Source organism: Pristiophorus japonicus, chromosome 3, assembly GCF_044704955.1.
Source record: "Pristiophorus japonicus isolate sPriJap1 chromosome 3, sPriJap1.hap1, whole genome shotgun sequence".
Lineage (NCBI taxonomy): Eukaryota > Metazoa > Chordata > Chondrichthyes > Pristiophoridae > Pristiophorus > Pristiophorus japonicus.
The window spans coordinates 90,648,261-90,663,909 of NC_091979.1; the positions used below are offsets into that span (position 1 = coordinate 90,648,261).

General features: G+C 43.5%; 1 protein-coding gene across 2 annotated transcripts in view; it reads right to left on the reverse strand.

The window, feature by feature from the left end:
* gca (grancalcin) overlaps window positions 1–15,649 on the reverse strand; it is a 31,090-nt gene that overhangs the window by 15,247 nt on the left and 194 nt on the right. For both annotated transcript variants that reach the window (XM_070875535.1, XM_070875537.1), the window contains exon 2: window positions 6,851–7,009. In XM_070875535.1, coding sequence (XP_070731636.1) covers window positions 6,851–7,009 — 159 coding nt within the window. The remainder of the gene's footprint in view (window positions 1–6,850; window positions 7,010–15,649) is intronic.

Genomic DNA, 15,649 nt, shown 5'->3' on the forward strand with positions numbered 1-15,649 from the left:
AGCCAGCCTGGCTGGTGAGAATGCAAGTACAGATACAGGTACAATGTCCGAACCAAATCCACGCTAGTTTTGGGGGTTATCCGGATTTCAGACAAGAAAATCAATAGTCTGAAATCTGGAATCCTTGACTGAACAGTGCCAGGTTTTGAGCGGTGAGGTCTGAAATCCAGCAAAACTCAAAATCCGGCACGAATTTGGTCGATGATTTTGGATTTCCGACTTGATTTTCTTGTCTGAAATCTGGAATCCTCGACCGAATCCATGCCGGATTTTGGGTTTTGCCTCAAAAATGTTTGGTTTTCGGACAATAATTCTGTACGACTCCATCAGCTATGCGCAAAATGTCTGGTTTTTGGACAATTCCGGTTTTCGGTGTTCCAGATTCGGGACATTGCAAAATAAAGCTCAAATTATTTATGCTAGAGCTGAAATTGACTGAGGCATTATTCAAATTGAGGCAATTTTGGTCATCTCAAAATACAACACAACCAAGATCTTGTGTCTTCATGACAGGCTGGATTTAATCTTCCAGCATGAAAATCTTAACTCTACTTCTACAAGTCCAATTTCAAGAGAACTTAATGATCTTTGACTGTTTGAATTAAATATTTCTTGCTATCAATTCCTCCAAAAGGTATTAATGCAACTTTGTGTTACAGGTACAAGTGTGAAAGAGAAATAGCCTAAATAGAATTTACTTCTCATAAAACAGGAATTGTAGATCAGTATGACAAGTACATCATTATGTTATGGTCCTAGGAGACAATGATGTATGCCTTATTCATATGGGGCTGAATTTTTACCTTGCTGTCAGGATGGGTGCCAGGGAGAGGTGGGGGGAGCGTGGATCGCGATGGGAACCCCGACCAACGTTTAAGCGTTGCATCTTGCAGTAGCTTGTTAAACAAAGCCACTGCAATGGAATCAGACTTTCAGGTTTCCTGACCAATTAACTGGAGCAGATCTGATGTCAATGTGACTTGACTTCAGTTCAGCTATTTAAAGAAGCAATGCACAATTAACAATTGATGGTTGGTGTAGGTGTAGGAGAGATTGGTGGGGGAGACAGCGCATTGTTGACAGAGTAACCTTGTTGTTCGTATCTGAAATTATACAGATTAATAAGCAGAAATGCAGGCTCAGCAGCAAAATGCTTCCCCAGGTTAAGTGGTGCCTCCCGGGAAATCCTGCTCCAGGGCCCGCAGGGGTGACCTCTTCCCTGGCAACAGGAGGAAAAGGCCAGCAGCCGAGACAAGGAGGACATGGCTGGAGATCGTAGAAGGAAGCCCTTTAATGACCTCATGAGGGCAGGAAAGGAGAGTGCAATGCTACATTGCCCTACATCGGTTGCAGCATGCCACAGACAGAACTAAGCGATCCCACAATCAACGGATCAGGTCAAAGCTCTGCAGGGCTGCCACATCCAGTCGTGAATGGTGGTGGATAATTAAACAATTAACGAGAGAAGGCGGCTCCATGAATATCCCCATCCTCAATGATGGCAGAGCCCTGCACATCAGTGCAAAAGACAAGGATGAAGCGTTACAATCATCTTCAGCCAGAAGGGTGCAGAGTGGATGATCCATATCGGCCTCCTGCTGAGGTCCCCAGCATTACAGAAGCCATTCTTCAGGCAACTCGATTCACTCCACGTGATATCAAAAAACGACCGAGCGCACAGGATACAGCAAAGGCTATGGGCCCCAAACAACATCCTGGCTGCCGTGCTGAAGACTTCTGCTCCAGAACTAGCCGTGCCTCTAGCCAAGCTGTTCCTGTTCCAGTACAGTTACAACACTGGCATCTAACCGACAATGTGGAAAACTGCCCAGGTATGGCCCATCCACAAAAACCAGGACAAATCCAATCCAGCCAATTATCAGCCCATCACTCTACTCACAATCAGCAGCAAAGTCATGAAAGGTGTCGTCGACAGTGCTATCAAGTGGCACTTACTCACCAATAACCTGCTCACCGATGCTCAATTTGGGTTCCGCCAGGACCACTCAACTCCAGATCTCGTTATAGTCTTGGTCCAAGCATGGAGAAATGGGCTGAATTCCCTAGTAAAACTGAAGTCAATGAGAACCCCGGGAAAAACTCACCACTGGCTGGAGTCATACCTATTGTGCTGGTTGAACATCAATCGTCACAGCCCCAGGAGTTCCTTAGGGCAGTGACCTAGGCCCAACCATTTTCAGCTGATTCATCAATGACCTTCCCTCCATCATAAGGTCAGAAGTGGAGAAGTTCGCTGATGACTGCATAATGTTCAGTTCCATTCGCAATTCCTCAGATAATGGAGCAATCCGTGCCCGCATGCAGCAAGACCTAGATAACATTCAGGCTTGGGCTGATAAGTATCAAGTAACATTGGCGTCACACAAGTGCCAGGCAATAACCATCTCCAACAAACGAGAGTCTAACCACCACCCCTTCACATTCAACAATATTACCATCGCCAAATTTCCACCCCCCCGCCGCCATCATCCTAGGGTCACATTGACCAGAAACTACCTGGACCAACCACATAAATATTGTGGCAACAAGAGGTCAGAGGCTGGGCATTCTGCGGCGAGTGTCTCCCCTCCGGACTTCCCAAAGTCTTTCCACCATCTACTAGGCACAAGTCAGGAGTGTGATGGAATATTCTCCACTTGCCTGGATGAGTGCAGCTCCAACAACACTGAAGCTCGACACCATCCACGACAAAGCAGCCTGCTTGATTGGCACCCCATCCACCACCTTAAACATTCACTCCCTCCATCACCGGCGCGCCATGGTTGCAGTGTGTACCATCTACAAGATACACTGCAGCAACTCGCCAAAGCTTCTTCGGCAGCACCTCCCAAACCCACGACATCTACCACCTAGAAGGACAAGGGCAACAGGCGCGTGGGAACACCACCTTCATGTTCCCCTCCAAGTCACACACCATCCGCACTTGAAGTATATCGCCGTTCCTTCATTGTTGCTGGGTCAAAATCCTGGAACTTTCGCCCCAACAGCACTGTGGGAGTATCTTCACCACATGGACTGCAGCGGTTCAAGAAGGCTGCTCACCACCATCTTCACAAGAGCAAGTAGGAATGGCTAATAAATACTGACCTTGCCAGCAACACGCATCTACATGAACAAATTTTTAAAAACATTCTGATGTGTGTGTCACCTCAACCCCCTCTGCCTTTACAAGCCTACTCCTGTACATCAGTCCTCACACCAACCTACCTTGCAGGTACACCCATTCCTCTCTGTCTATGCACCTACTCACATCCCCATCTGACTATTCACCACTGACACTCACCCTCATTCCAATGCTATCAAATTAAGTACCATAGAAAGATGATATTCGGCAATGTCCCGCCACTCCCTCAGTCACCCCCCACAGATGTGTAGCCCATCTATCCCTTACACATTCCATGACTCTCAAAGGTCTCTGGTTTCCCTCCATGCAGGAGAAGTGATCACAGAACCAGAGGTGGACCTCTGACTGAAGCAGAGTCTGCAGCTCTGGACATCAGTGGAGTTGCGGGCAGTGGGAGATGGAGAGGGGGACCTCCCAACTATCAGGTGACAGAATTAAATATCATACAGCCACATGGCATACAACATTCACTCATGGTGACTTGATGTCAGCAGCCAGTGACATATGTGAATAATGGCAATTTAAAAACATTAACAGTTCTAATTCATGTCTTTACTCTCCCACAGGCCCATCATGTGCCACCTCCCCCAAACTGTCCAGCGAGGAGGAAGACGACGACTCAAAGGAGACCATGATCTCAGCGGGTGCTCCATCACACGACCCATGCACACAGAGCACCAGCGCAGATTTGCACACTTCGGTGGGTCCAGCATGAGAGAGTAGTGTTGTCACCTAGTGTCTTACCAGATCACATAAGCAAGAGCAGATAGTGGAGACAGGGACAGCAGTGGAGAGTCTTCATCAGAAGATCTTCATCGGAGGGCGCAGGACGCTCTAAGCAGTGCTCAGCTGGACGCAGATGCAGAACCTCGGGGGCCAATCGGCAAAGCAGATGATTCTGGAGGAGCAGCAAAAAAAAATGCAGGAGGCTCTAGCAGCTTTTCCAGCCACGATGTGCACGATTGTAGGGAAAATGGAGGAGTCCATCTCCAACATGAACAGCACAATGTCGCAGGCGATGGCTACGATGTACTCTTCCATGGATAGCACGGCCACCTGCATGGAGCATCAAATGCGTCAGTTGAATGAGTGTATGCTTGCTGTGAACCACAGCTTAGATTCTGATTGCAGCCATATCTAGGATGGAGAGAAACCTAGAGTTAGCCCTTAATCGCCCCACTGTTGTGCAGCAAAGCACAAAGTGCTCTCCAGCACCTTGCTAGCGGGGAAATGCAAGTGGGCCATGACAGGGATGATGGCGAGAGAGGATGTGGAAATGGGGTTCTGCTCAAAGCGCTCCCAGTTCTCCCCCGTTGCACTCTGCCCCAAAAACCCAGAGGACATCCACTAAAAGTGTCAAACCAGTCAGAGCAGGGAAGTGAGCAGCCTGCCTCTGCCAATGCCACAGGAGGTAGCACGTCGTAGAAGTAGTTGATAAATAAAAGGGACATCATTGTAGATGCACATAGGTGCGTTAATAGAATGTTAGAGGGTTAACTTTCTGTTGAAGTTATGAGACATAAATTTATTTCTTTACACCACTTTCCCTGCTACCTGGAAAGTGGTCTTATCAGCTGGAGTGAATGGCAAGACATTACTTAACTTCGAGCAATGGGTGTCTGAGACAGGAATGGTTTGGCCATTTTAGGACTACTTTGTGGTGGTGGTGGTGGTGGGGCAGTTGATTCAGCAACTGGGTGCCATATGGATGCACTGGTGCCATTTAACAAAATAAGTCATCTCAAGCCTCCCAGGCAGCAATATGCACCATTGCTGATACCATGTCCACTTCATAAGATCACAAAAAATAGAAGCAGGCGTAGGCCATTTGACCCCTTAAGCCTACTCCACCATTCAATAAGATCTTGGCTGATTTTCAACCTCGATTCCCTTAATATCCAAAAATCTAGCGATCCCTGATCACTTCAGGATGCTCCTTCGAAGAGCCTCTGCACCTTGCTCCTCGAGCTGTTTCAATCCTCATTGCTGTGCTATGTCGTGCAGTGCTCAGCATATGACGGTCATTCTAGAGACCCTTTCTGGTGCGTATTAAAGGGTTTCTCCAGATCGGTCCAGGCATCTGAAGCACATCTTCAGCATCCCAATTGCTTGCTCTATGACACATCTCGTCGTCATCTGGCTTTGATTATAGTGCTCTTCTGCCTCATTGCTTGACCTCAAGGATGTCATCAGCCATGTCTTCAGTGGATAGCCCTCGTCTCAAAGCAGCCAGCCAGCAAGTCTGGTCGGAGGTGCAAAGAGCTGAGGGAGGGTGGACTGGCGCAGGAGGAATGAGTCATGACAGCTTCCTGGGAATCTGGCACACACATGCATGATGATCTTTTTGTGGTTGCAGATGAGTTCACAAACACTCCTGGGTGATCTGAGGGTGCTTTGATTGCCATGTGTGCAGTCGATGACACCCTGCAGCTGTGGGGAGCCAACCAGAGCCGCAAAGCCGATCGCCCACTAACGTGGCTTCATCAGTGGCAAGGTGTACACAAGTGCCTGACTTGTCAAACATGGCATCGGTCACCTGGGCGATGCATTTGTGGGCAGCTGACTTAAGAGATTCTGCAAATGTCTCCTGCAGATCCCTGGAAGGAGCCCGAGGTGAGGAAATTGAGGGCAGTGGTGACTGACAGCCACTGCTAACGTGTGTCCACTAGGTCCACTTTGCAGCAGGCTACAAATGTCTGCTACAACCTGACAATAGTCTAAGCCTCCTGAAGCACTGTTGTTGGCAAATTCAGGGAGCTGATCTTCTGCCTATATAGCGTGCATTGGAGGTACAGTGCTCATCCCCTTTTTCCTCTGGAGCAGCAGGATGGTGAGAAGTCTGCTGCTACTAGGGCTCATCTTGGTTCGAATCTGAGGTCCAAGGTGAAACAGCATAAGCGACATCCTTGCTGATCTAATAGATGCCAGGTAAAGTGGAGATCAGAGGCACAATTCTCCAATGCAATAGAAGGGACTTCCAATGTAGTGAGAGCAACTACATTGCTGACACCATTTGAAAGCAAACTCTCAGCACAAATGGTGTCAGCAAGAGCCTTTCACCTAGGCAGGGAAGCAGGTGTGAGTATGTGTGATTTCTTTTTTTCAGATACTAAGGTTTTGGATACAGAAGATGAATGACTTTAAAAAGTGAATTTACTTTTCTCTGAACAATCATTTGGATGGAGATTTTATGCACATTAATAAATAGCTCAAGGCATAGTATGTGCACATTGTAGAATGGAACAATTTTTCTAGTTTTGTCACCCAGTTTCAGATCCAGCACCCTATTTCAGGCTCGATGCAGAGAAATGGTCAGACTCCTTTTGTCAATTGTTTGCAGCCCTATTACCCCCCACCCCAGTCTACTTTGTGGTTCCGAAGATTAGGACTGTCCCCATTTGGCATAAATGAGTACTACATTGGTAATTTGGTGCTGTTGACCAAAACATTTCACCCTACAGTGCTGAATTCAAACCTTGTTCCCGAACGTGAAAGGGACAGTCACCCTGCGATTGGATTTTTAAAGAGAAGGTAGTAATTGATAGACATTTTCAATAAAATTGCACTAACACGAGAACTTGGAGATTTAAGCAATGACAGAAAAATGTTATGGATAAACATGTACAGTTGCATGCATTATACAAACAGAGTATTATACCAAGTCCAAACAGTACCTGTACCTAGAAGCCATATCTCAGTACTTACTTGTCCAGCAATTGCAGTAAAATAACTCCACATTGGGTCGACTGAAGCAGCAGAAGGATACCCAGTATATGCAGAGTAAGTCTGGTATGCACCTGGAGCAGCATGCATCGGTCCACCTGGCCCTGCCATTCCAGTCATATGTCCACTAAAACCTCCATACTGGGACAAGACAGAATACTTGTCAGTTTAACAAACATAGAAAACTTCTACTATTTAGAAATACATTTAAAATTAGTTAACATTTTCCCTGCAGGTAGTGGATATTAAACAAAAAACTGTTTATAGTATGAACTGTAATGTTCAGTATGTGAAACAACATTCATGGACCTATTTCTTCTTACAGGGATACAGCACAAGACATTGAATATTTAAACAACATCCTTTTCATACAAGCATTATACAAAGCCCCATGCGGAACAAATGTCCTTTAGCAACCACATTCATCTTACCTAAACCAACTAATAAATTTGGTCCTCACAAGACAATTGACTAGTCACCCTAGTCCAGTGTCAACAACAACTTCTATTTATATGGCACCTTTAACGTAGTGAAACGTCCCAAGGTGCTTCACAGGAGTATTAGGAGACAAAAAAAATTTGACACCTACGCTTTGCCGTCCCATTTCCTGACTTATTCTAAGTTCTTAATTTTATTTGTTAACATTTAGAACAGTTTGAATACATTTTGCAACAGACTGATCTTATAATATACTCAATGGAGAAACAAGAGTTAATCAGGGCTGATCAGCATTAATCTCTAAAAAGGTAGATCATGCTTGGACCAACTTTATAGAATTCTTTGAAGAGAGTAAAGAGAATGCAGTGCATATGGTTTATATAAATGTTCAAAAAAACATTTGATAAGGTACCCCATAAGAGATGTACAACGAAGATAATTGGACAGGTATGTGGTCACATTGATATAGACAGTTGGAGGGAAGAAAGCAATGGGTAAAATGAGGTTTTCTGAACTGAAAAAAGTGTGATGAGTGATGTTCCATAGATGTGTTGGGGTTTTGCATTATATACAAAAGTCAACTGGATTTAGACACTTAGGGAACAATATCAAAATCTGCTTAGAATATCAAATTGAAGTGTATGGCAAATTATGACATGGACTGTGAAAAACTGCAAGATAGATATAGATAGGCGAGCAGAATGGACAGATTGATGGAAGACTCAGTTCAATGCAAGAAATTGTGAAATAAAAATATTTGGGAGAAGGGAAAGGAAATATACCTTAAATGCTAAGATTTAAATCTTGGAATCAGAAATTTACAGCATGGAAGGAGGCCATTTTGGCCTATCATGTCCACATCAGCCGACCAAGAGCTATCCAACCTAATTCCACTTTCCAGCTCTCCTCTAAACTCGCCCACCCCAATCACTTTAAATCTATGCCCCATGGTTGTTGACCCCTCTGCCAAGGGAAACAGGTCCTTCCTATCCACTCTATCCAAGCCCCATATAATAATTTTATGCACCTCAATCTGGTCTCCCCTTAGACTCCTCTGTTCCAAAGAAAACAGACCCAGCATCTCCAATCTTTCCTCATAGCCAAAATTCTCCAGTCCAGGCAACATTTTTGTAAATCTTCCCTGCACCCTTTCCAGTGCAATCACATCTTTCCTGTAATGTGACCACCAGAACTGCATGCAGTACTCCAGCTGCGGCCTAACCAGTGTTTTATATAATTCAAGCATAACCTCCTTGCTCTTGTATTCCATGCCTCAACTTAGAAATGCAAGTATTCCATATGCCTTCTTAACCACCTTATCTACCTGGCCTGCAACCTTCAGGGATGTGTGGAACTGCACTCCAAGGTCCCTTTGTTCCTGTACATTTTTCAGTGTTGTACCATTTAATGTGTATTCCCTTGCCTTGTTCGACCTCCCCAAATGGATTAGAGGAGCAGAGGGAGCTTGCTGCATAGATCCAGTCATTAAAGGTGCCCATACAAGTAGATAAGGTTATGTGCAAAGGAAAACAAGTCCCTGGTTTGTATCTATAGGCACAGAATACAAATTCAAGGATGTAATGTTGTAACTACACAAGACGCTAGTTAGAACACAGTTGGATTATTGTGTACAGTTTTGGACATGAAAGCAATAGAAAAGTTGCAGCATGTATTCATTTGAATGTTGCAGGAAAGAAGAAGAGATAGAGATGAGAAGTTAGGATTTTTTTAAAATTAGAGCTGAAGGTTAAAGGCTTGCCTGAAGTAACTAATGATCACAAAGAATTAAAAGAGGTTAGAAAAAAAATTACAGGTAATAAGAAATTCTCTGCCACAAATCACTGATGAAGCAGAGTCTAAGTGTTTTTTTTTTAAAAAAGTATGGGGAGCAAGCAAAAATGGACCAGGTAGACAAAGTGGAGGACAACAATGCAGATCTGATGAGCGAAATATACATAATTGGACTTTCAGCCCCTTGAGCCTGTTCCGCCAGTCAACTAAAGAAAAAAAGATTTGGATTTATATAGCACCTTTCACGACCAGACGTCTCAAAGCACTTTACAGCCAATTAAGTACTTTTGGAGTGTAGTCACTGATGTAATGTGGGAAACGTGGCAGCCAATTTGCACACAAGCAATCACCCACAAACAGCAATATGATAATGACCAGATAATCTGTTTTTGTTATGTTGATTGAGGGTTAAATACTGGCCAAAACACCAAGGATAACTCCCCTGCTCTTCGTCGAAAGAGTGTCATGGGATCTTTTACATCCACTTGAGCGCGCAGACGGGGCCTCAGTTTTAACGTCTCATCCGAAAGACAGCACACCTCTGATAGTACAGCATTGGAGTGTCAGCCTAGATTTTTGTGCTCGAGTCCCTAAAGTGGGACTTGAACTCAACCTTCTGACTCATTAGATCTCCAACTAGATCATAGCCTTCCTTCACCTCAACTCCATTTACCCGCTTTTGCTCCATACCCTATGATATTCTTACCTAACAAAGGTCTATCAATCTCAGATTTTGAAGTTTCAATTCACTCTGCTTTTTTTTTTGGGGGGGGGGGGGGGGGGGGGGGGAAAGGGGGGTGTTGAGTGAAGAGTGTTCCAGATTTCTACTAATACAAGCACAAAATACTGCAGATGCTGGAAATCTGAAATAACAGAAAATGCTGTCAGATATCAAGCACCCAGTGTGTGAAGAACTGATTTCTGATTTCACTCCTGAATGGCCTACCTCTAATTTAGAGTCCTCTTGTTCTAGATTTCCTCACCAGAGGAAATTGTTTCTCTGTATCTACCCTATCGAATCCCTTAAATCATTTAAATCATCCATCAACCTTCTAAATTCAAGGTAATACAAGTCAAGTTTATGCAACCTATCCTCATAATTTAACCCTTTAATGCCTGGTATAATTCTGGTGAAACTGCACTATACCCCTCCCAAGACCAATATTCATTCCTGAGGTTCGATGCCCAAAACCTAACAGTACTCCAGATGGGGTCTGATCAAGGCTCTGGAAAAATGAAGCGTCACTTCCTCACTTCTGAATTACAATCCCCTTGAGATAAAAGGCCAACATTCCATTCGTCTTTTTGATTACTTTTTGTACCATTCGACTAGCTTTTAGTGATTTGTGCACATGAACACCTAAATACCTTTACTCCTCCAGATCCTAGTCTCAAGAAAATATTCCAATTTCTTTTTCTCAGATCAAACATGGATAACCTTACACTGCTTCACATTGATCTCCAGTTGCCATAGTTTTGCTCATTTGCTTATCCCTTTGTAACTTTCTCTTCCCATCCACACAACTTAACTGTGCTTAACTTATCTGCAACTTGCATTTATATAGCACCTTTAACGTAATAATGTTCCAAAGCACTGCACAGGAGTGTAATCAGACATAAAAATGAGCACAGGACTGATGAGTCAGGATACAGACAAGAGTTTTGGATAACCTCAAATTTATGGTGGGTGGAAGATGGGAGGCCAGCCAGAGTATCTGAACAGTCAATTCTGGAGATAACAAAAGCATGGATGAAAGTTTCAGCAGCAGATAATGTATACAACTCTCTATTCCTTCATTCAAGTCATTAATATATATGGTGAAAAGCTGAGGACCCAGTACAGGAATACTACTTGTCACATCCCGAGACAATCAATCAGAGAAAGAACCCTTTATCCCACCTCTCCGTTTCTGACCTCCCAACCAACCAATCACAAATCCATATCACAAGGTTACCTCCAATTCTGTATCCTCTCACTTTTCTAATAATCTTTTGTGCAGAACCTTACCAAATGTCCTCGAAGTCCATATATGGATAACATTCATAGACATTTGCCTATCCACCATGCGAGTGACCACATCAAAAAAGTCAACTAGATTAGTCAGACATGACCTAACCTTCACAAATCCATGCGGAGTCTTTGAGTAGCTGATACTTTTGCAGAGTCATTTTACTCTGTCTCTGATGATAGATATCAGTAACTTTCCCACAATTGATGTTAAACTGACAGGTCTGCAGTTACCCATTTTTTCTCTACCTCCCTTCCTAAATAATGAGTGACATTTGCAATTTTCCAATCCAAAAGACGCAACTCCTTTCTTTGCATCTCTTATTGCTTTTTATAGCTCTCCCAGTCTGCTGGATTCCACATACACAAATGTTATTTAAAACATTTATTTTAGGAAAGCAATCAGATAATTTCTGAAACAGCATTAGAAATGTGTCTGCACAGGGAAGAACTCTGCAACTGAGGAGTAGGTCAAATGCCAAACTCAGCTACTCAGAATCCACTAAAAATCAATGCCATCCATAGCACAATGTGGCCATATCTTTACAAGATGAGAAATGTATCTATTGCAAGATTAGCAATGTATGGAACAGGACTAAAATAGGAACTTTTGGGAAACTGTTATAAACTAAACAATGCTGAATCAGCATTAAAATGCATTATTACAATACATTCACTGTTACTACAATCAAAAATATCTTGCACTATGTATTAATTTAACCTTTTAGTTTCTCAAAGGTGGAGTAACTCTTCAAAAAGTTAACTTAGATTTTTTTTTATGCCTGTGCTATATTTTAGGTTCAGCAACAGAATCCACCCATTAATTATGGCATTTAAACTGTGCAATTATGCATTCTTCATTGTCCCAACATTTTATTCCTCTGGCAATTTGGCTGGCAATAGAGGCAAATGGTAAGGCTTGAACTGAAAGGGGGAAAATAGGTCAAACTCATGCACACAAGACATAAGAACATAAGAATTAGGAACAGGAGTAGGCCATCTAGCCCCTCGAGCCTGCTCCGCCATTCAAAAAGATCATGGCTGATCTGGCCATGGACTCAGCTCCACTTACCCGCCCGCTCTTCATAACCCTTAATTCCCTTATTGATTAAAAATCTATCTGTGATTTGAATACATTCAATGAGCTAGCCTCAACTGCTTCCTTGGGCAGAGAATTCCACAGATTCACAATCCTCTGGGAGAAGAAATGCCTTCTCAACTCGGTTTTAAATTGTCTCCCTTGTATTTTGAGGCTGTGCCCCCTAGTTCCAGTCTCCCCGACCAGTGGAAACAACCTCTCTGCCTCGATCTTGTCTATCCCTTTCATTATTTTAAATGTTTCTATATGATCACCCCTCATCCTTCTGAACTCCAACGAGTAAAGACCCAGTCTACTCAATCTATCATAAGGTAACCCCCTCATCTCCGGAATCAGCCTAGTGAATCGTCTCTGTACCCCCTCCAAGGCTAGAATATCATTCCTTAAGTAAGGTGACCAAAACTGCACGCAGTACTCCAGGTGCGGCCTCACCAATACCCTGTACAGTTGCAGCAGGACCTCCCTGCTTTTGTACTCCATCCCACTACTGCACTTTTTATAAAAAGACATCGATTGTTTTGTGCTCAGTAAAAGGACATGGAATTTCTTTCTGCTTTCTTAACACCCAGCTAAGTGTCAGCCTTGGCTCAGTGATAGCTATTGTCTCAATAAAAAGGTTCTGGGATCAAGTCCCATTCTAGAGATTTGAGCACATAATCTAGGCTGTCACTTCAGCGTAGTACTGAGGGTGTACTGCACTGTCAGAGGTGCTGGCTTTCAGATGAGATGTTAACTCGAGGCCCCATCTGCCCTCTCAGGTGGACATAAAAGATCCCATGGCACTATTTCAAAAGAAGTGGTGAGTTCCACAATGTTCTGGTCAATATTTATCCCTCAACCAAGATCACTAAAAACAGATTGTTCAGTCATTACCTCATTGTTGTGTGTGGGATCCTGCTGTATGCAAATTGGCTGCCGTGTTTTCTACATTACAACAGTGACTACAGTTCAAAAGTACTTAATTGGTTGTAAAGTGCTCTAGGATGCCTCAAGGGCATGAAAGGCACTTTATAAATGCAAGTCCCTTCATTCATTCTTTCTAGAAGTTCTGGGCCAGGTACATTATGCAGAGTAAAACTCCCTCTATTCTGCATTTTAATCCCAAACTAGAAGTTAACATCCACTGCACCTGTGAATATTTTTCAATTTCAAACAGCAGCCACCCATATAGCCTTGAAGTTCAGCAGCTAAACTGGGAGCACTTTTATATTTTGGATCATGGTTCCAAGACAGAGGATGATGAAACTTAACATATAGAAATCATACAGCTGGCAGAGAAAGATTTCATCCTATAATCTGAGGTGGATTGAAAAGCAGATCCCAGAAGCAAAAAAGCCAATTAACCAGTATGCACCTAAATATTAAAGGATGAACTATAGGAGCATTTCCACATCATCATCATCTTGAATTGTGTTACTGTAAAAGTTTAAAACACGATTTCCAATTCACTGCACCAATATGGAAAAGGTCTTGCTTGGGCAATGTTCCTGCTAAGGTGCATGCATGCGCAGCCACTCACCGGCTTTTACATTGTAAATAATGCGCATGGGCAGAAGTTTCAGAAGTTTAATGGGACTCTGCATTAAAAGAAACAGCCTGCGCAGAACAAAGCACAGCCTACAGAGAACATTGGTCTTGGGAGAGTTTCAAGAGTAAATGGATTAAAAAAAAATTGTGGAAGAGCTACTTTTTATAAAGTAATTAAAAGCAAATGCTCTCTATAATTGTTCACTAAGAATAAAAAAGAAAGAAAAATGCTACTATCATACGGTGTTTACAAACAATGTACAGACTTGGGGCTGAAATTTCCAATGGTTTACCACCCGGTTTCTGGGCGGTATTGGCCATTGTGGGCAGTAATCAGGTGAGCGAAAACATCCTTACCTGAGTTACGCTGGCAGTTTCGAGGAACCGCTGGTGTGCACTATCCTGAGATCGTCCTTGCTCGATATTTGGCTGAGCGGTGACCCATAGGTAAGTTTAAAAAAAACTCCCATGAGGATCAGTGGAGCTGGGCGATAGGTGAGTAGCTCTTCAAGAAAAAGGTTAGTAATTGTTTGTTTACTAATTATTTTAACAATGTGTTGTGGTGATTTAGTTTTAGTGTCTTGGGAATTTTTTTTGATCTTTTAAGTTGATGTTTATTGAAAAATTATTTTTATTGCAGCCTCAGGGTAAATTTCTTATTGATTTTTAAAATTTTTCACCCATTGAGTTTACAAACCGCCCAATCAACCCTAAATTGCACCTTTTCACTCAGAATGGGGGTGGGTGCAAGGCAATAATCTTCCCAGTCTTAGAGGTCTTTTGGGTGGCGATCAGGCGCGCTGATAGGAAATTCTAGCCCACTATCTTTTAAAAAGATAATGCAAATAGTCAAACTGCAATAATCTAGGGTGTGGTGCAGGGTCACATCTCCGTGTCTGTCCAAATTCTTATTAATGGAGTCTGCCGAAAGAAACATTTGAAACTGCCAAAACGCTGCAATTCTAATATGAAGAGCTTGTTACAGGTACAAGAAAAGGAAGTTAGTTCCTGAATTTATACAGCACCTTACATCTCAGGACATCCCAAAGGACTTCACAGGCAATTAAGTACTTCTTCAAATAGTGTCATGGTATATTTTATGTCTTCTGAGGGGGCAGATGGAGCCGCGGTTTAATGTCTCATCCAAAAGACAGCACCTCCAACAGCACAACACTCCCTCAGTCCAGCACTGAAGGGTCATCCTAGATTATGTGCTCAAGTCTCTGAAATGGGGCTGAATCGATGACCTCAAGCAGAGAACCCTACCACTGAGCCAAGGCTGCCACCACAGGAATTTATATGAAGGAAAGAGAAAAGGAGGGTTTTTTTTTTAAATTCAAACTATAGACATGTAAATTGAATTACTATAAATAATTTTGGAACTAAAGACTCCAATAAACTACAAAACTAGGACCGTGATAACAGGATCATTGATAAGACCTCAATTGGAGTACTGTATAGAAATTTTGGTTTACCTACTTCCATTAACAAAAATGTCCCAAAACAATGGAAGACTTCACATTCTATCCAGGCGAAACCTAAACCAACCCCGAGACCTCACTAAAAGGCATTCCCGGCCTTACACGTCGCTCACCTTCCTTCCTGCCAGCATTTCAACTCCCCGGCAGCTACTGCCAACGGCGGAAAGAGCCTGGCCTGCTCCCGATGGTGAACAATGGTGGGGGTGGGTGGGGGGTCCTCGGGATCACACCTACTTGTCAGCAAGAAAAACGCCGAGAATAATGACTGCGGGGCGGGAGGGCCGAGCGCGGCCATACCTGGGGCAGGGAAACACCAGCGCAGTGAGAATGAGGCGGCGGGGCCCCAGCCCCCGGGCTCCACCTGAGCCCCGATACACCGCCTCCAGCATCAAATCAAATAAAACAGGCAGCGCTAACTCGCCGCCGTCTTCAATCGG